Source organism: Trachemys scripta, chromosome 6 (assembly GCF_013100865.1).
Source record: "Trachemys scripta elegans isolate TJP31775 chromosome 6, CAS_Tse_1.0, whole genome shotgun sequence".
NCBI classification, from domain to species: Eukaryota; Metazoa; Chordata; order Testudines; family Emydidae; genus Trachemys; species Trachemys scripta.
Genome location: NC_048303.1, coordinates 14,353,796 through 14,375,177, shown reverse-complemented (window position 1 = coordinate 14,375,177; position 21,382 = coordinate 14,353,796). Strand labels below are relative to the sequence as shown.

Here is a 21,382-nt window from a genome sequence, read left to right as displayed (position 1 = left end):
AGCTAGGTCGATGGAAGAATTATTCTGTTGATCTAGCCGCATCTACACTGGGGGTTAGGTTGACCTAACCGTGGTGCTCTGCTCAGGGCAGAACATTTTTCACAGCTCTGAGCGATGTAGCTAGGTCAATCTAATTTTTAAATGTAGACCAGGCTTGTTACAGATCATTACAGTATCTGAGCACCTGTCTTTGACGTGCACCCCTGCAAGGTTAACCAGTGTTTTTATCCCCATTTTATACGCAGGGAATGGAGGTAGAGAAAGCTTACTTGACTTGCCCAAGATCACCGAGGACATCCATGGTACAGCAGGAATTGAACTGGGTCTCCCATACCCCAGGTTAATGCTCTAATCAGTGGGCCATCTTTCAGCTCATTGATCTGAGATAGCGTGACTACCAATGAATGTTCAACACATTTAGTTGCATTAATTCCTAGAAGAAGTATTAGCTAAACTGGATCTCCAACAGTTTGCTCTAGAATATAGCAAGACTTGCTCCTAAACACTTCCTATTCCATCTTGACTAGATGGCGCTGAGCCATCTTACTGAAGAAAAGTACAGCACATACTATTTACTTGAGACCCCCTCCGTTTGCAATCAAATGGATCTAGAGATATTTTGAAACCAGTCCTGATCTGGAGAGAAGACAGTCAGTCACATACTGATTCAGGAACAGATATTTGAGAGGTTTGACAATTATTCTTGGAACCTTCATCAATATCGGATCTCAATGGAGCAGGTTGCCCTTTACCCCAGAATGATGCCACATGCTTCGTTAGTCAAGACTATTCTGTGTTGGTAAGGCTGGGGGTCAGACTGATGAGTGGAATTTTTTTTTCAGTCTGGAAAAGCACTGTCAAGCACCAGGGGTTTGTTCTGATAGGTGGGAAAGTTACTTCTATCACTATTTTTCCTCCTCTCTATCAGTCCATTCTAGATACTTGTGAAACTTTAGATAATCACTCGTAGAAGCCAATCGTCACTTTTCAAGTGGACCATAGACTTGTGAAGTTATTGGAAATGCATATCTGGATAATACTTTTTAAAAAGTCATTAAGTATTACATTTCTGAATGGGAACTCTCAAATTCTTCTTAAACAACTAGTGCTTCCAAAGAGTGGATTCATGTAATAGCATATCATTCTAGTGCAAAGGAAAGAGCACAGCTCCTAGTCTTTAGTTAATGATACTCCCTGTGAAGCAACGATTAGGATACCCTGGAGTAAAGATAATTAAGTGGAAGTGTGACATCGGAAATAAACCTAATTCTGCATGCCTTGCCCATTCAATCAGATGTAATAATGCAGCCAACTGGCACAAGAAAGACACTAATAGCAATAACAGTATAGTGATATTAGTAGGAGAGTAATAACACTTCACATTTGTTTCATGATTTACATATACAAGCCACTACACAATTAATCCGTACAACACCTTTGGGAGATAGCTAGGTAGGTACGTTTCCCATTTTGGGGATGAAGAAACTGAGGCGGGGGTGGGGACGGGACGACTTGCACAAAGCCACAGTGTGATTTGGTGATAAAACCAGAATTAGAACTCAGATCCTAGCCCAGGTCCCATTCTTCCAGATCATAATGCTTTAGGGCTCTCTGCTTGATGTTTGGGTACACTAATTAGTAGGGAATTCTTTCCAAATACACATGTATTTACAAGGAAATAGAGGGATTGGGGGTAAATGTATATAACGTACTCGATTAAGATCCTCCAGCTGCTGTTGCATTCAGCAACACATGGTTAAAACAGTAACAAATGTGCAACAGAAGGACAAAGCTCCAGTTTCAAATGTCAATCCAAATATCAATTTTCCACTTCACCATTTTTAATCACTTTTTTCCTGCTGCTGCTGCTATTATAGAAATAGGATTTAATTTCTTACCGTGGCTAAAAAGACTGGGTTTCTATTACCATCAGTATGTATCTATCATAAACTGATTTTATTGAAAATAAAAGGCAGCTGGCAATTTCGTTTCTCAGAAGGAGCCATGAATATGCTAAGTTTAGATAACTAGAAATTAAAAAACCTAATACAATAGCCATTAAAGTCTACGGAAAGACTCCCATTCATTTCAACTGGCTTTGGATCTAGGGCTACGTGAACAGCTAGTTAAAGACCGTTCCAAAATTAATAGTTGAAATTATGCACCATCCCTTTAAAATTAAGTGATGCAGACTGCTTTAAGAGAATCCAATTTCCTACTACCCAGTCAGAATTAAAAATAACTGATACAGCTTGGATATGTAAATCAGAGATTGAAGCAGTGATATAGGAAGCAAGAGCTCAGTGTCCCCCTTCAGTGGCAAAAGAAGAATCCATTACCAGTTCTGAGAAGTCTAATCAACCTGGATGATGTCATTCAATTTGCCCCTTTCAGACTAGGAAATAGGGGATGAGTGACTTCTTGCAAAGGAGTAAGCCCTGTAGTAAGGGCTAAACACTGACCCATGGGGATAGAAAGAGAATAGTTATTGGTGATCCTTTAGGTAGTTCACAGCACAAGAGAAATGATAAAAGGGACAACAGATGGGATGTATGGAAAAAGGATCCCTTTCCCTGTGTAATAAAGGACAAATTAGAACTAGAAATGCTGGAGGAAAAATACCTTGTGGCAATTGCAGACGTTAGGGATGACTTGTTCTGGAATGATAACTAGATGCACTGCACAGACAGAAAAAGGACAGATGTTTTTTATTAGGTTTTATATTATTTATACATTGTATATAAGCTTCTTTATTATGTGTGTATATACACACACACACACACACACACACACACACACAGAGTAAAAATACACATACAAACCACAGTTTAGATAGTCAGATTATATATTAATGGTATGTACACAGAGGGGAAAGATAAAGGATATTTACAGCGGAGTCCTATAGACTTTTAGTAGGTAAAAGAAAAGAATGAATTGTTGCAAAGGACTTGAGGCAGATGAGTAAAGGCAAAGTTGAACATACTCATGGGACTCTGCTGCCGTTCATGAACTGTTTAAATGTCGGTGGCGCCCTAAAATCAATTACAGCCTTGAATACACTCTGTCCATCTGTTATCCTCTTATTGTCAAAACAGTTGAGCGCTAACATCATTAGCATATCAGTTCAAGTGTTACCGGCCCAATAAGAGCTGAGAATGGAATTATAGGTTTCTGGATTTCATCTGCTTAATAAGAACGATTGCTGCTTAAATGAGTGAAGCTGTCACTGTGGTCTTGGGAATACACAGATGACAATCAGTTATGTCACTCAAGAAAACATCATTCATTACAATGGATTTCAGTCTGGATGTGTTTCAATACTGACAAGCCATAGAAAAAGTACCTCAGATCGGAATGATAAACAGTTTATTGGCTGGAACTGGGGGAAATAAGTTCCAAGCAAAACAGCCAAAGGACATCTTAATTGTTGTAAAATGGATTACAAACTTGCATTAGCGTTCTGGCCTGTCATCCACTAACATACTGCGTTACGCATGACGCGTCCTTGCATCTCTTTAGAGAACAATGTATTTGCATTAATATGACCTTTATTTTTAAAAGTTTATTTGGCTTCCTCAGTTAATGCAGGTCTTTCTTCAAGAGCGACAAGTCTATGCTACTATTCTTTATTCCATATAAATGCTGTTGACTTATTACTGGTAACTTAATAGGACAATATTTATTTTGACCACCAAACTGTACATACTTACACTTATGTGGTATTAGATGCGTTTTTAAAAGTTCCAACATCTAAAACATAACACTGCTGTCTGCAATTCTGTTGTATGGTAGCCACACTGCTGCTATTCTGGAACTTGTACACATCTATAGGTCTTGACAGAAAAACATTCCTTCCATTTATAATCTGCGTGTGGAAGCAAGTAGTTGTGTTTTCTTGAGTTATATAAAGAACAACAGTGAGAGGACTAAAGCTAAAAGCATTGACTATTAGAATATAAACTTTACAGGGAAAGTTCTTTGCCCTTCCCATTAAACTGTTCCATAGCTTTAAGTCTTCAAACATCTGTTCAGTTCAATTCCAAACATTTAAAATTCTAAACTTTCCAAACTTTTATTCGGGTTTTGAAAATGCATCTAATCTCATCGCCATAACAATTACCCTTTTCCATGACTGTCTTTTGCAAGCAAAAGGAAGGTCATCTACCCCAGAATTAGGCATTTAAAAAATGATGCCACAACTGAGATGTCCCCTACACAACTTTTCCATCCCAGGAAATACTCCTATTAAATGTTACATATACATTATGCCCCTTAATTTTGCAGGGATGGAAGTCCTCATGGAGGACACCAAGCCAAAGATGAGGGAGGAATGGCAAGCCAGGAAAGCATTTTGCAAAGAGAATAAAAAGAGCACACAGTTTAAAGTTCTTCTCGCACACAAAATAATTCAGAAACTGCCATGGTTTTAGATTAAGATTATGGAATTATCCTTGACCTTGTGTGCAGACTCAAGGTACAATGTTAACAAAAAACGATATCAGCAGAATTATACTGATAATTAAAGGTGTGATTTTATACCAATTTAAACTGGTGCAACTTGTGTACACACTCTAAAGCTGGTTTACACTCAATTTACGTATATTCAGCTTGTGTCAGAAACTTTATAGGCATAATCTAAACCAATAAAACAAGTTCTAATCCAATATAAGTGTGTCCACACACACAAGAGACCCAGCAGTTTAAGTTAAGTTAAACTGGTCCAACTTCTGTGCTTATACAGGCCCTAGTTGTCCTCATGTACAGACAGTGCCTACCACACTGTGAACCATACTAGAATGCAAATAGTATGAAATAATAGTTCGCAGAAATATATTACTAAACTACATGCACTCCAAGCCAGGATTCTTTAATGTGATGCAGCCTAAAATGGCTACCTTAGCTAAACGGTGGCTCCCTCACTGCTTCAATTTTCAGTATTGACAGCCAATTAAAAAAAAATGCATAGAAGCTGTCCACTGAACAAAATAACGAAGAAGCCAAAGATTTGAATCTTTACCTTTTTTTAAAATCAAAAACATACTCTGTTACAGAATTTTCAGGAAAATTAACTACAGTGTATTATCCACAAACTGTCTAGCGAAAAATGTACAATAAGCTACAAAGGAACTACTGGGAATTCTGTTGACCATTTATCAAAAAGGCAATGGCTACACGTATTATTGTTCACTAGGCTTTCGTGCTCAAAAGCAAACTTCCATGGTGCATTTTGGGCTCTGTATGCTTTACAGTAATCAATCCAGTTGTGTCTTGGCTTAGTAGAGCTACCAAACTCAAACACGAGGGATAAAGGTACTGGAGCCAGAAAGTACTAGATGAATTCATTAACCTTCAAAATGTTGAGTCCTGTAATTCCAGAGTGATGAAGCACTCTCACATGTGCATAAGGTAACTAGCAGCCAACCGTATCCAGTCTCTCAGCATTTTCAAGACTATGTTCCTACTGTTAGCAGGGCTCCGCAACTTAAGTTTTCAGACAACTCAAAAGCAGAGTCAAAATCCCTGTGAAACTCAGCAGGAACATGCACAGTAAAAATATTGACAGAATAAAATGGGATATCCCAGATCGGATCTTCAGAAATGTTGGGTAGATAAACTCTTTGATAGTGTTTGCAAAGTGCTTTGAATAGGTAACACCCTATGAAAGGGCAAAGTATTCTTTCTACAACCTCACTGTCCACCAATCTAGATCTTGGAGCATCTGGGTAGAGGTGTCTCATGGAGAATGTCAAGGAAGGTACCATGTTCAGTGACAATGTGCTGACTGGCTGCATCAGAGGTAGAGGAATCCAGCAGATGGTGCCTCAGAAGAATGCAAAAGTGATCAGATGGCCACCTGGTAAGTCTCTGCCCCTAGAACAGTGGCAATCTCCTAGAAGAGACCTTAATTGTCACCAGACACAGAAACCACCAGATACATACACCACAGAAACAAGCATGGTCAAACAAAACAACTCTTCTTAGCGACTGTTTTTCTTCAAAGTCTTGTTTATAAAATAAAACATACCCAAATGAATAGAATTCCTTTGGATGTTGAGAGTACTTTACGCCCAAGGTGCTCCCTCTCACTGTGTGAAGGAATAGGAATTATGTAGCACAGGAGAAGGAGTGGAAATTTCTTGACTCCAGTAAAGTCTGGATGCCATCTAAAGAAAGAACTATCTTGGGTGTTTTTTTAAGTAATTGTATTACAGTAGCGCCTAGAAGTCCCACTCAGAAAGCGGACCTCACTGTATGCGATACTGTAGAAATGCCAAGTAAGAGACAATTCCATGCCAAAGGGCATGCCATCTAATTTGCCAGGAGAAACAAAGCATTTTCCAAAAAAAGACCACCAGGAAGTACATAAGAACTGAAGGGTTCAAAGACGAGGCAAAGACCCCATTCATACTGGCACTGAAAGTTTTAAAAAATGTCCTGGTAATACAATTTAAATAATATTTGCCTAGCCAGTGTGGACAAAGCATAGATATCTTATAAATTGTTAAGGAAGTACAGTCTTGCAGTTAAAGTAAGAGCACAACTCAGACATAGGTTCAATACCTGCCTCTGTTACAGACTTCCTTGTGACCTCAGACATTTCATCTCTCAGTACCTCATGTCCCCATCTGTAAAAACGGAAATAGTACTTCCCAACCTTAGAGGGGTGTTCAGAGGATAAAGCCACGAGGTAGTGCCGTGATGGGGGCCATGCAAGGAGCTAAATGGATAGATCATTCTTAGAAACTTTTCCCAATCAAGTCTAGAAGAATCATTTGAAGCGTAAGCCTAGTAAATGGTTTTGCAGGTTATGTCTACACTATGAGCGAGAGGTGTGATTCTCATGCTCACACACTTGTGCTAGCTCTCATCAAGCTAGTGCGACTCTAAATAGCTGTGTAGCGTGGCAGCAGAAGCATGGTTTGGTCATGCTGAATAAACATGCCTGAAACTGGTGGATATGTACTCAACACGGCTCAGCTGGGCCTGCACTGCCACTACATATGCTATCAAATGGCTACGCTGCTATTTATACTCACACTCCCTCAACAGGAGCCAACGTATGTGTACACAAGCAAAGGAATCACACCCCTTGTTCACAGCGCAGACAAAGCCTAAATAGGAGTTCAAAGGGGATTGTGTCCCCAGTTTACACTGGCAAAGAAAATTGTTAAACAGTTTTTTGAACCATTTAAAAATCATTTCATTGGCAGTTTATCTCCAAATCCTCTAACTTTGGCATCCAAATGCCACCATTTTAATGCCAGTGGGAACGAGGCCGAAGTAAACTAAACTTCAATTTTAAGCTTCATGGAGAAGCAGTCCAAATATGGTGGAAATAATCCCAACCACTCTACTTTAAAGGCAATTGAGTGCCAAGCCTTCTAGTACCAGTGCTTTTCTGAAAAGAATCCAGGATAAGAGCCAACAACTGCTGCTCTCCAGCCACGCAGGTCTGAAGGCAGTGCAGAAGGGTGGCAATACTGCGACAACTCCCCACCCCCCCCCCCCCCGCAACTCCCTTTAGGGTCAGGACCCCCAAATTGAGAAACGTTGATATCCCCCTGTGAAATCTGTATAGTATAGGGTAAAAGGACACAAAAGACAAGATTTCACAGGGGGAGACCAGATTTCACAGTCCGTGATGTGTTTTTTCATGGCCGTGAATTTGGTAGGGCCCTAGTTATCAGGGGATGCGAGGACCTGACTGTCCTCTCACTATCTGTAGCTCCTGCTCTGAGGCCAGAAGAACGAGGGCGGGAGGGAGGGATGAGAAGTAATGGGGCATGGCCTCTCCCTGCACAGGAGGTGGAGGCATATTTCAGCCTGCTCATCTCTCCAGAGACCGATGTCCATGCACCCCCTTGGGAGGTAGTTCCACCTGCCCATTCAGGCTCTTCCACATGCATGCTGGGAATCATTCCACGACCAGAAGAGTCTGCAGCCTGAGAGTGATTCTAGGGGATTGCAGGGATAGAGGTATGAGGAGAGGGGTGCAGCCCAGCTGTGTGCCCTGTTGAGACTGCCCCCCCCCAGCACATATTCTGGGCAGAAGATGCTCACTGGCCTAGGAGCTGCAGAGTGCCCCAGCTGGGATGGGCTTCTAGACTCCAGGCATCAACAGAAACACTGCCTTTTAGAAAGAGGAGAGTACACATGGGACATGAATCTCTGAAAGGGAGTTGCAGCCAAGAGTTTGGGAACTGCTGCTCTAGTCCATCCCCGCTCAAGACTGTTCTTATTTGTTTTAAGTGTCTCCAGGATGAGGCATCCACCCACAGTTTCACTCTCTCACACACCTGGCAGGAAATTTTTCCTGATTATAAACCTGGAATTTGTACTTTTGGTTAATCCCTTAGTCATCTGAATTTGTTGCTCTAATCTGAATACTCTCCGGTTTGCCTGAATCTGAACACAGTATTTCAGATGCTGTTTACAAGAATTGAAGGGAGAGATCATTGCTCCTGTTTGTGATGCCTCTGAATATACAGCCTAATCTGTTGATTCCTTTCAGGCCACAATAAAGTATTTTATTTGGTTTATTTTAAATCAGGTAGAGGGAATCTTGCAGTACACCATCAAGCTGGCAAAAAGCTTGGGGACTCAAGTATATGCAAAGTTCTGGAGGATTTCTTCAATGTAGCTGTGCAAAGATCAACAATTATAAACTGAAATGAGGAGTGCCTTTACGAGATGCATAATTCTTCACAGGGAAGCCACACGGAATCCAGTTCATGCAAACTGCCCCCAACAATTAACTTGTCAAAAGTTGGTACATTTGCCAAGTGGTTAGGAACCAAGAATCCGGGATTAAGAGCACAGCAGATAATTCAACAGCCAGATGGATAAGAAGAGCCTGTGGTCAGGCTTCACTAATTCCACCCACAGAAAAATGGTCTCTGGGAGAAAGTTTTTTTTGTTTGTTTTTTGGATGAGTCAGGATCTTTGACTAAGTGGTTAGAAACATCCAACCACCTAAGAAAAACACCCCAGCTGTCACTAATTTGGGCAAGTCATTTGACTTGTGTGCTCATCTATAAAATGGGAATGACAACCGCTGACCTCTTTTCTAAAGCAGTGTGAGATCTATGGATGAAAAGGGCTCTACGTAAATGCTATCACAGTCCTCTGCAGATTCTTGATTTGATGCAAGGAATTTGGCAAAAAACAAGCCAAAAAAAAAACCCTTGAATAATCTGTTTCAAGACTGTTTCTTAATGTGTTACCTGCTGAAACTGTTCTATTAGATTGGCTCAACACAACAATGCAGGCAGACTGAATTAACAGTGTTTGAATGCAGCACTGGATTTGCACTCAGTAGTTCTGGGCCATTTCTTCAAGTTCCAATTCCCCGCACAAATGCCATGCCCAGTCGCTAAGAAACAACTCCTCTTGCTACATCTCAACAAGTACAGAAAAGAAAGAAAAGCTAGAAGAGCCCTCATGAAAAAAATCAAAATTTAGGGTGGAAGTTCCATAAATCTTAATGCTATTGGCTGCTGATGATCTTTCAAGGGAAAGTGACCACTCACTCTAGATTAGTGGACTCAAAGAGAAGAAAAAATATTTAATATAAGCAAACAAAATACAAATTGTATAAATTGGGGTTTTCAGAATTTTATTTATACTATTAACTAGAGAGAAAGCATACATATTGTAACTGTCGTACAGTCAATACATTTGCAAGTTTTTCTACTTTAAATTCTCTATACAAAGTCGTTGCCAATTGATGAGGTCATTGATGGCATCAGACTTAAAATAACCAAGAGGTATAAAAACAAGTTTGTCATCTTGCCCTGAGTGGAAATGGTGAACAGATACAAAAACTGGATCCTAAATACTGATGTCATAATATACGTGATTTAATGACATATGCAAGTTATCACTTTTCAAATTAAGTATAAACAATCAAGCTACCCATTTTAGACAAATGCCAAGTCTGACTTTTTTTCCTTTGTATTTAGATCACTGAAGTCAGCAGTAGTTAAGAAAATATGTTCCTGCCATTAGGATATTCATTATGTCATTTAATTGGCAATTTTGCAGATTGGATATTTCATGTTATATTTAAACTGAGTGCCAGCACTGAAAGTATCCACTCCTGTTAGTGTTTTAAAAATTGTGTGCCTATATAAATAAAAATCTAAGACATCCTTTTAAAATATAGTACAGGAAAAGAAACATTTCTTTTTCCAGGCTATTTTTAATTATTACCAACAACATATTCCTCATTTTTGGCAGTTTGTACCCTTCAATCTGGAAAATCACAGCAAGATATTCATCAAGATAAAGCAATCTCTGTTGCCAGCGATTTGTTCCCTAAAAGAATTAAATGCAAGATTTCAGTAACTTTGAAGTTGTTTTAAGGTAAATGTTTATGGTGATTAGAAAGAATTTTCAGATATAAATATATATGTATTCTGCATACAAAAGGGTCTCATGAGGCTTATCAGCAAGTTGCCATAATAGAGCAGATCAAAGTTACCAGTACTGTGTTCAATCCCTTTGAAAGTATCCATATGGGCTTTACTTTAAGCCCTGAGCCACCTGTTGTGACAGTAAAGTTCTGAAAAAGTAACCTGAAATCCAATTTCTGCATGTTCAGTTTCTTTCTGCTAAGAGCAAGAAGGCAAACACATTTTTAAAACCTGGTTTTAAAAGATTAGGCAGAACAAAGGTAAAATATATCTTCAGGTTATAAACAGAATTGTATTTTACAATCCATCATCCCGACAATATAATGGCCCACAGCAATGCGCAGAGGGATCTCAGTCCAGAGGTTGGGGGTCTGCAATAGGCATGGTATGAAGTACTTCATCTAGAAGCTGGAGGGCCCGGTGTAAATGAATTTCAATCCAACAGGGTGTTTCTTTGATGCTCTGTCTTGGGTAATCAGGTCCCCAACCTTTCACAAAACTCATCCTGAGTATGCATAAGCGTCGAAGATCATCTACACCGATTCCAGCAGCAGCTGACAAACCTAAATAAGAGGTTTTGAATAAGTGCTCATGTGTATTTAGTTGCCTCAGACATGCCAGTTTTACGGAACACCTAGCCAATTCTACATAGTAACCCGTTTGCTCAGCTGTTCCACCATGCACAGTTCTCCCCTCTCCACAAACCATGCCAATCAACATTTATAGATTTGCGCTACAGATACATAGGTTTTCCAACTCTACTGTTTGATTTATGTGACTATGTATCTTTGTAAACCTGTATAAGCGATCAGATACAACCAATTAGCCTGAAAACAGTTATGTGATGCAAGCCAGTCTTAAAAGCCTATTTCAGAAAGTTAAGTACAGCTAGAAATACTTACGTCTGGAATTAAGTGAACAGTAGACTGGTCAGCCTTATGAGAAAGTACTGACAATCCAATATACAGCTGTGCCATCTTGATTCAAAATGGCCCAAAAGACACGAATCCAAATTAAACAAAAAGGACTTCCAATTTTGTATATGGAATTTATCCAGATGAAGCTTCTATGTACAAGCATATGTATGGAGCCAATCTCAGTTTTCCACTTCAACGTGATAACCTAATAGGACTGTACAAATGATATTGGGAAACCACCAACATCTATCAGAGGGGTAGCCGTGTTAGTCTGAATCTGTAAAAAGCAACAGAGGGTCCTGTGGCACCTTTAAGACTAACAGAAGTGAAGCTTTCGTGGGTAAGAACCTCACTTCTTCAGATGAAAAGCAACAGAGGGTCCTGTGGCACCTTTGAGACTAACAGAAGTACTGGGAGCATAAGCTTTCGTGGGTAAGAACCTCACTTCTTCAGATGCAAGTAATGGAAATCTCCAGAGGCAGGTATAAATCAGTATGGAGATAACGAGGTTAGTTCAATCAGGGAGGGTGAGGTGCTCTGCTAGCAGTTGAGGCGTGAACACCAAGGGAGGAGAAACTGCTTCTGTAGTTGGATAGCCATTCAGTTTCTCAAGTTTCTCTTGAGAAACTGCTGAGCTCCAGTTCATTTGCAAATTTGACACCATCAGATCAGGATTAAACAAAAACTGAATGGCTGTGAATCCATACTGATTTATACCTGCCTCTGGAGATTTCCATTACTTGCATCTGAAGAAGTGAGGTTCTTACCCACAAAAGCTTTACTTCTGTTAGTCTTAAAGGTGCCACAGGACCCTCTGTTGCCTCCAACATCTACTGCAGTTTATTTGCTGCTAACATGATTTCTTTAAAATATTTGTAGAGAGGGGCCTAAAGCCATAATTGTCATTTGAAATGTGCTATTAATGAGAACGGTTTGTATTTCCATTTTAAACCTCTATTTCGGTGAATTTAGCGTCGCAATAAACATTTCCCAACAGCGTAAAGCTGGTACAGACTACAGGTTGCCTTCTCAAGGAAGATTTTTTCTGTTTTAAAAAAGACAAAAAATGTACTCCATATTTAAATAAAACAAACAACAAACACCATACCCAAATTATTCTGTTTATTTTTATATTGTTTTGTTCATGTTTAATGAAACAGAAGAAAAGATGAATATGGCAAGTGATCATTAAATAGGACTGGTGCTTTCTGTTAATATTAACAAGTTAAATTATTTTGGCCACAACATTTTCAATGTTCTGTGAAATGGCTTGAAATATCTACTTACCAACAGCAAGACAGAAGCTAGAGAAGACTGATGTGCTTAAGTAAGCGTCCAGCATTTTCAAAGTCTGGCTACTTATTTAGGTGCCTAAATATGGACTTAGGAGCCTAAACTTGGGCACCTATTTTAAAATAAAAATCTTTCCTCTTAGCAAAATACAGGGCAAGCTCAGTGACAGATCCCAGCACCTTCCTCCAAAACAAGCTTCTTAAATGGTGGTTTCCCCTAGACCTCACTGATGGGCCCCAGTCTCTCACCCCTTCCCCATTTTTTTGCAGCTGACTAGTACATTTAGTTCTCTCTGGGAAATTTTTCAAGCTCTGTTTTAGGAGGTGGAGATACAACTTCGTTTTGAGGAAAGTAGTTGTACTGTTTGACCTTTGTGCCTCAGAAGCAGCATACTTTGTCACACTCCTTTTATAGAGAAATTCTGCAGCCACGTTCACACCCGGAATTCCCACAGACTTCACCATGGGAGCTTCGCGTGCAAAGAAGCTACAGAAATAGGTGCTTTATTTACTTGACAAATAAGAGTAAGTCTGAAGTGTGAATAAGCAGAGAGATAATATGGTCCCCATTCACTCTAGGGTGTTTTTCCTTAAAAAGAGCAAAGAAATTACTTAATGTACTTACTGATCGCTGGGGCTATTCCACCTACTGATCCTGGTCCAGGGATGTTTCCAGCTACTGCTGCAGCCTGGGCAGCGGCTGCAGCTTGTGCAGTGGCAGCCTGCTGCTGCATCTGACGATGACATTGGCGTAAATCAAACACCTTAAAAAAAATATAAGTCCTGCATTACATAGATTTATCTTAACCACTGAGGGAAAGAGTTCATAAGAGCCAATGCTATCATTGCTGTTATGTGTAAGAGAAATTAAAAATCGTAACACCACAGATTTAGTCTCCCTAGACACAGGCAAGCTTTTACCAACTGATGTTTTATTTCTAGAACACATAGGGGTCAAAAATTCTATCCGTTGTTTTTACAGACTCTAAGATTTGAGCACTAGTAGCTATACAAAAAAGCCCGACACATTGAGGCCCTGATTGAATCTGTGTGCGCTAAATAGGCTACTTGTGTGAATCAAATGGCAGGATCAGGGCCTAAGACTGTCACAAATTGACAAAATCCAGGAGAAGGTCATGGCTTAATAGTTCATTTCAAAAAGCGAGGCATATAAATGAAAAATTAGAGATGTATCCTCCTAAACTTTGAGAGTCCCTATCTGCTTTTGTCACAGCCTTGTTGAAATATGGCAATTTACTTACGCAGAATACTGACAGCTGGTAGGCCTCAAATTAGAACAGCTAGGTTTCAGTTTGTGGGCACACTGCTTTTTTATGATCAGACAGGGTACTGAAATACACAAGAATTCTGCTCTCAGAGACTGAGGGTTTTTTACAGTGAGCAAAAGAAATCCAGTGCCCTGGGTATGTTGCCCAGCAAAGTAGTTTGGTTTTAAACCTCATTTTACCCTGAGATGCATGTAAAGAAAATGATAATTTTAATGTAGGTTAAATCTGAAGTCTGTCAGAAAAAATGTATGATTTTGTATAAAAATTTGTCTTTTGGTGGGTCATTGGTTCAATATTTCCATGCCGATGCTTTTATTAAAAAATTAGCTATTTTTTCAAGATTTTAATATTTACATTTCAAAATATTTTTTTTCCAAAATGAGAAAAACAATTGGACCATTATAAGCTTGAGTAACCAACTTTTTGTACTAACTCATTTAAACAAAAACTGTTAAAATGCAATACCACTGCTAAGATTGCTTGTGACAGAATTATGAAATGGCTGGTTGCTTCCATAACATCTAAATAAACACTGCCAATTTAAAAAGCCATTCATCAACAATAAAATAAACAAAACTTCATTGGGCACCAGTTAGCCTAATAGAGGCTAAAACAGTTTTTGTTTTAGTGGGAAAAAATAATTTAGGTTATTTGGTTTACATTTCTTTCAACACTTCATAAAACAATTTCTTTGCCAGTTACAAGGAACAAATTCATTTGTTATTTCCTACAATTGTCATCCAGGATATTCAAACCAACCTTTATATATGCACTTGGGTAAATCTTGTGAACTGCATCTCCTGGTGCACGCCCTGCTTCTCTATCCAAGTAGTAACTCTGGACGAAGACTGCATGGTCACTGAGGCACCTAACCCACACGTCGCCTTCACCTTTACATTCCAACTGCACCCCTTTACCTATGTGCAACCTTAAAAAGGGAAAAAGGTCCAATGTACTTATGTTGACAAGCTACACATTAGAACCTTGTTAAATGAACCATACACAAATCTTAAGAGTTCTCAGCAGTCCACTACACCATAATCTAAATTCTAGGCTGCAAAATAGTTTACCTAGAAGGTGAATAATTTACTATTTTTCAAAGAATTGGGATTGTTGAAGTCTTAGCAGCAGCAGCTTACTGCAAGCTATGCAACAAAACATGAAGGTATATCACTGTATAATGAGCACACTGCATTGTACATGTAACATTAACTTTATGGGAGTAGCAGCATGGATAGGCAATGTAGGTCAAGGAACATTTAAAGTAATTGGAGACATAGATCCTGCATTCCAAAACTGTATCTGAGCAAACACAACACTTGGGCCTACTATTTCAGCAGAATAAGAATCCACACTGACAAGTGTCCTAAATTGTTTGCAGCATAGCTGTAGCCATGCTGTATTAAAACATAAGAGAAACAAAATGAGTGAGGTAGAATCTTTTCCTGGCCCATCTTCTGTTGGTGAAAGAGACCACACAGAGCTCTTCTAAAGTCATCCAAGTGTACAGTCCTGCATTAGAGAATAGCATTCTACACATCTTTTAAAGCAATGCTCCAAAACAGCAACATGACCTCTTGGTGATGTCACAAACATGCACCATATTTTAAGATAATTAACTATTACACTTGGAATTATTTTAGTCCTGTTGTATTCCTGTTTGTTTCGTGGGAAAAGGAGTTTAATCACTATCAAAAGAGTTCCTGAGGTCCTTTTTCTGCTCCTTTACCAAAACTTAAGTGTGAGGTGAGAATGAAAAACAAATATCTTTTTTCAATTTGCCTATGATGCTCTAAAGAACCTGTGTGCTTCACTTAGTCTAATCTTTGCCCTTACCCTCAATAAATTAAATTTTCTCTCCCCAAGCACAAGGACACAAACTGTTCTTAAAATTATGACAACTTTCAAACACAATTATATAAACCAACAATATGCCACATCAAGGGGCATACTCCTAGGCCACTGATGCACTGCTCAGATGCATGAACATACCTGAAGTGTGAACCCAAAGGCCCAGGAAGATACATGCTGTAGTAGCTTATTAATCAGAATGTACATAACGGCACTTATACCTTCAAAAGCAAGGTATATACCAAAAGCTTGAACAATAAATATAAAATACAACCAAAGTCTGGTGTTCCAGAAGACATACAAAATACCTTGCTCTTTCAATGGCTTCTGTTCTGTGTACATTAGAAAGCTGGCCCAGGCAAAAGCGGTCGCCTCCAGAAGGGTCTACATATCCATCAACAGTAACAACTGGACAACTTGAAGGGACTTTAAATGTCTCCCCAACCTGCACATCCATTTCAAAGTAAGCAATTGAACACCAGTACTCCGGAGCTAGAAAAGAAGACAAAGAACTGACTGAAATGTGCCAGTAAAAATCCAGCAAAACCCTGAGAGACAACGGTTTAGAACTTTTGCCATTTGTACTTGGAATTTAATTTTCAACAGTGCGTGCATGTATTTTTTATATATCTGTAAGAAGTCAGTAGTGAGCTTAAATGAGCACAAAATTGCCTCCAGCTTTCAAATTTTTATGTAGCATTTACTAGTAAAGGTTTTGCACATTAGAGATGGAACAGAACACCTGGGCAGGAATGAGGTCATGGTAACTTAAGCTTGCAATTGCACTTAATTATTCTAACTGCACATCAGTATCAATGAATTTGCATATTAATTATACTTTTTATATACAGCTAGATAATTTCCTAAAAATCAACCTGTACTAAGACAGAATCACTGCAAATACTAGGAGAAATACTGTTTTTACCATAATAGGACAGACACAAAGGTTTCCAGTTTTTACAAAAACCCTTAAGGAAAAAAGTATTTCAGACTTATGTTTATGAAACAATACTTAATTATGAAGAGTGTAGATTATATAAAAATTCATATTTTTATAATTAACATTGCTGTCTTATCACCAGTTAAATTCAGCTTTCAATCATTGCCAGTTTTCCTTTCAGTGGTAGAGGCCAATGAATAAAAAAAATAAATTACTGTTTAAATCATACAAATGATGTAACCTGTGTGATGGAACAAACTGTATTATTGTAACGTTAGCATACAACCTTGCATCTGCAAGTTGGCTAGTTTTCTAGGTTTCACACCAAAACTGTACCTGCTTAGATTCCACCAATTGCTTAAACTTAGGAAAAATTAAAAGAGAAAAAAAATGATTTTTATATCTCAAAATGTATTATTTCTTCCTAACATATGCTTGGCACAGCTTTTGAAGTAGGTGATACACGGCTTTGGATCAGGCCCATATGGAATAAATTTAATTTTCCATTATACTTTGAACAACTCTTCAGAAGCATGCACTTACCAGGATGATTTGATATAGGAGGCTGGAATGCAAGTTCATTGTGAACTGGCCCTTTTTAAAAAAAAAAAAAAAAAAAAAAAGCATGAAGTTTATTTTACATGAAAATACAGATTTCTGGATTTCTGAGTATTTTGTTTTGGTAGAGTCCACAATGTGCTAGGCACTTTCCAAACAGAGAAGAGAAGAAGGTATGGTCCTAGCCCTGAGAAGTTCATTCTAAAAACAGAGGTCAGCAGAGAGCTTAGTCTTGACAAAGCATAGTTAACTTAATAATTTGTTTTAATTTTTATTATAAATTAGCTATGCTCCTCATAGGCAGCACAGCAGAAGTACATTTTTAGAAGGGATTAAATGTGCCGTCTTACAGATGAGTTCGGGATATGCATCGTGGACAAAGGCACAATGGCTTCTGGGAGAAGATGACAAAGTTGGTAGATGTCAATGGATGAGGTTGCCCAAAGTGAGAGGAGCAGGAGGCCAAGGAGAGAGCCCAGGAGTACCACCATCCATTTTTAGAAAAGTCAAAGTATTAAATTAGAAAGCCAACTAAATATTGAAAACATTTATGAGTAACTTGAGCACCCGAAGTATTTTTGAACTCCAGTACTTCAGATAAATAAGATGGAGAATGAGTGGGAACCAGGTAGAAGGGAGTAATATAAAACTTAATAATAGAGTCTAAAATATGCTTTGTTGATACAGGAAAACTGCCAAAGTAATTTATTGCAATAATTGATTTTATCTCCCCCTCAGGAATAAAGTGCAGAGCATAACCACTGCAAATAGAATAATTTATAAATACAATAATAAGAAATCCAGAATGATCCCAGTGTTTAGAGATGACTGAATTCCATAATAAAGAAGGACAGGCAAAATTAATTTTAATTTTTGTTCTTTTCTTACCACACTCCTTGCTCTTAGATAAACTATCTAATCTGCTATACTTTTAGGTTCCACTGATCTCATTCAAACCTCCTAGATTACAACATGGAAAAACAAAAATCAATCTATTTTGCCTTGAGACCAAGAGCTAACAAGGAATCTTTAAAAATATCCATTTTCAGGTTTGTTTTGTAGCAAGTGCAAATGTATGTGCCAAATATTCCCATGAATTGGGTTGTAGTGGGACCAGTCAGCAATTATTTTTAACTTTTACAATATTTTTAAATTTTAATGCACATAAATTACACTTTAAAAGAAATGCCTGTCTAAGTACTGTAAGTTGTTAAGAAAATGAGACTTTACTCTAATATGTTTCTAAAGGATCTGAAACAGGAACTTGAACCAAAAAAGGCCAAATATTTCAAAATCTACTTTTGGACAAACACTCTTAAGGTCAAATGAAGTATTTACAGCCAAATTATAAAGTTCTATAAACAGAGGCTGAAAAGGGAAATACAGACAGGTTTTTAACTGCAAAACTGGATGCTGCCATTATAAACACAACTAAAATTTTAATCTGCTCGTCTGTTTTGATGCAGCGCAAAGTACAGTGCACCAACTCTCATGGAGCTTTTGTATTTAATTGTCAGAATACAATACACAGTAATTATAGTTTTATAATTAACAGAATTTACACTTGTGGGGGGAAAGCTCACGAGAGAGATTCTGCCATTATCCTACAATGACAGCATAAAAAGTATAGCTATTTGAAAATCCACAAATGCTTACAGTAATGTCCAGGATGGGGCATAGGTGGGTGATGCTGAAGATGTCCATTCTGGTGGTGAGGAATAGTAGGTGTGTAGGCTGCCGTTCGACTTCCAGTCCAAGTTGTTGTACTATCTAAAAGAAGAAAAACAGGACTGGGCTACTTCGCATTTAAGGGAGCTTACCCATGTCATTTCTATTTTTTTTTTTATAATTTCTCCTGAATATTTATTAATGGATTTTAAAAAAACTAAAAAGAATGCATTGATCTGTATACTCACTGTGATGGTAAGTAGCTGGCTGAGCTGTAAACCCATTCTGCTGCGTTCCTGGCTGAGGCCCTGAAGCAATCTGTAAGAGTCCATCACTATGGCTACCTGTCAATATACTGGTTGGCTGACCTGGTAAAAGAACATACTTCCCATTCATAAATATTCCACAATTTTATTAGAAGAGGGAAACTGCATAATCCTACTGAGGAAAACACATCCCAGTTATCAAGGCTATTATAATAAAGCTGCTATAATTTAAGGATATATTTATTTCAGGAAAGAACCTTAGAAAGCTGCAAGTAAGATACTTTTAGCATTAGCTAATTTTGCTTCTATTCTGACAGAATACTTTGTTTAATATCTTATGACTGGGATTGCTCTGCACATTTTTATTTGCTGACACAAAAACATATCTTTGTTTTACTCATGTTTTGTTTTGGATATTTTCGATATAGGGAAAAGAGAGAAGAAGCTAAAGGCTTCACTTGAAAGATACAGAAAAAGCAACATGCTTCATTCAGCCCCAGAAACACTTATTTTCAATAAGATTTCCAAGGACTTACTAGAGGCATCAAAGACTGAAAGAAAATGGAGACTAAATTATCTTCACACCCCTAGAGCAATATGATACTATGGTGATGGGAGCAATACAAAACCCAAAATACAAATGGTTTCTCTAGGCAAGGAATGAGGGATGTTGCCGAGGTAGCATGAGGATCTTTGCATACTGCTACTCCCTGATCTGAGTACAGAGGATTTCATTTTCTAGGGCTATGAGATAACTGATTGAATTGAGCACTTCCACACGGCTAAATACACAAAAAATGTTTAAGAAAAAATTAGATATGGCATCCTAACATGTTAATGAGGATTTTAAGAGAGTCTGCAATTTTTACAGGCTTATTTTTCAAGTGGTCCAATTATTTTTTTCAAAAAAGTTAGAAGAGGTGGTGTTCTCTCAGCTTTAGAAAGTTTAAGAACTACTGTTCTGTACACGGGTTGATAATACTTCTTCATATATCCAGTTTTATTATCCCTCCTGCTGATTTAATGGGATACTGAAATTTTCCATTCCCACGCCAGTTGTTCAATACTGGGGTCAATAACTTAAACACCACAACAATGAACAGTGTTTGTAAGGGTTTCTCAAGAAGTGTGTATCAGTTTTTTATAGTTTAGAAAACTCAGTAAGCATAATAGTTGGGGGGAGGGGGGCTTAATAGAAAAAACTGATTCAATTCTAGGCTCCAAGTAAAATCTCATTTTAACATCTGAGATCAACAGGCCACCTGGGTTTGGAATACTTCACTTTGTGTTATTTACTTTGATAAAAGTAAAAGCAAGTTTCCTATGCAATGTCCACTTTAGAGAAGATCAAATGGTTGTGCCATTCAAGTATTCAGATTTTATATTCCAGATAATCTAAGTTCCTTACTTGTGGAAGCCACAGGAATGTTGGGAAAGTTAGTGGTGCTGGTAGTGCTAGACTCAGTAGGAGCTAACATAGCTGGGGTGCTGTAAGTTTCAGTAGAAGCCCTGTTACTTGGTGGATGCTGGATGGTCTGGACCGAATGGCCTTCAGCTGTAGATAATGACTGTCCCTCGAAGTCATGAACATATTCATCTTTCACCAACATACTTGATGGAGCTATGAAGAAAGAAAGGTTTAACTCCTTAAGCATGCATGTGTATTTTACTAATTTATAAGTAAATACATGGAACAGCTCTATTTCCAAACAATTACAACACTATTAAAGCTTCAGAGTAACAGCCGTGTTAGTCTGTATCCGCAAAAAGAAGAACAGGAGTACTTGTGGCACCTTAGAGACTAACAAATTTATTAGAGCATAAGCTTTCGTGGACTTCTGTAGAAGTGGGCTGTAGTCCACGAAAGCTTATGCTCTAATAAATTTGTTAGTCTCTAAGGTGCCACAAGTACTCCTGTTCTTCTTTTTACTATTAAAGCTGCATTCTTGGACCTACACAGACCTTGTTACAACATTGTGGGACATGTTCTCTAGTTTACAAATAAATAAACAATTCATCCAGTAGCTGAGAAGTGTAAAGAGTAACTGCATAACACACCAAAGAACGGTGAGCTCCATTTGCTGCCTCTGAAATAGCAATTTAGAATATGCATAATTTAGAAACTAACACCATGCTGGTTTCTGTTCATTAGAGTATGGCTGGAGGGGGTGAGAAAGTGGAAATGC

General features: G+C 38.3%; 1 protein-coding gene across 3 annotated transcripts in view; it reads right to left on the bottom strand.

Annotated features, from left to right (window-relative positions):
• Positions 1 to 9,595: 9,595 nt before the first annotated feature.
• The window catches only part of SMAD4 (SMAD family member 4), a 31,889-nt gene continuing 20,102 nt past the window's right edge, over positions 9,596 to 21,382 (bottom strand). For 2 of the 3 annotated variants that reach the window (XM_034773257.1, XM_034773256.1), the window contains 8 exons: positions 20,605 to 20,817; positions 19,179 to 19,298; positions 18,919 to 19,032; positions 17,248 to 17,298; positions 16,073 to 16,256; positions 14,673 to 14,841; positions 13,250 to 13,388; positions 9,596 to 10,978 (listed from right to left, as the gene is read on the bottom strand). In XM_034773257.1, the coding sequence (XP_034629148.1) occupies positions 10,767 to 10,978; positions 13,250 to 13,388; positions 14,673 to 14,841; positions 16,073 to 16,256; positions 17,248 to 17,298; positions 18,919 to 19,032; positions 19,179 to 19,298; positions 20,605 to 20,817 (1,202 nt within the window). In that variant the 3' untranslated portion in view covers positions 9,596 to 10,766. Of the gene's footprint in view, positions 10,979 to 13,249; positions 13,389 to 13,886; positions 13,975 to 14,672; positions 14,842 to 16,072; positions 16,257 to 17,247; positions 17,299 to 18,918; positions 19,033 to 19,178; positions 19,299 to 20,604; positions 20,818 to 21,382 lie in introns of those variants that run through there. The other variant, XR_004646086.1, reaches the window with a different exon arrangement.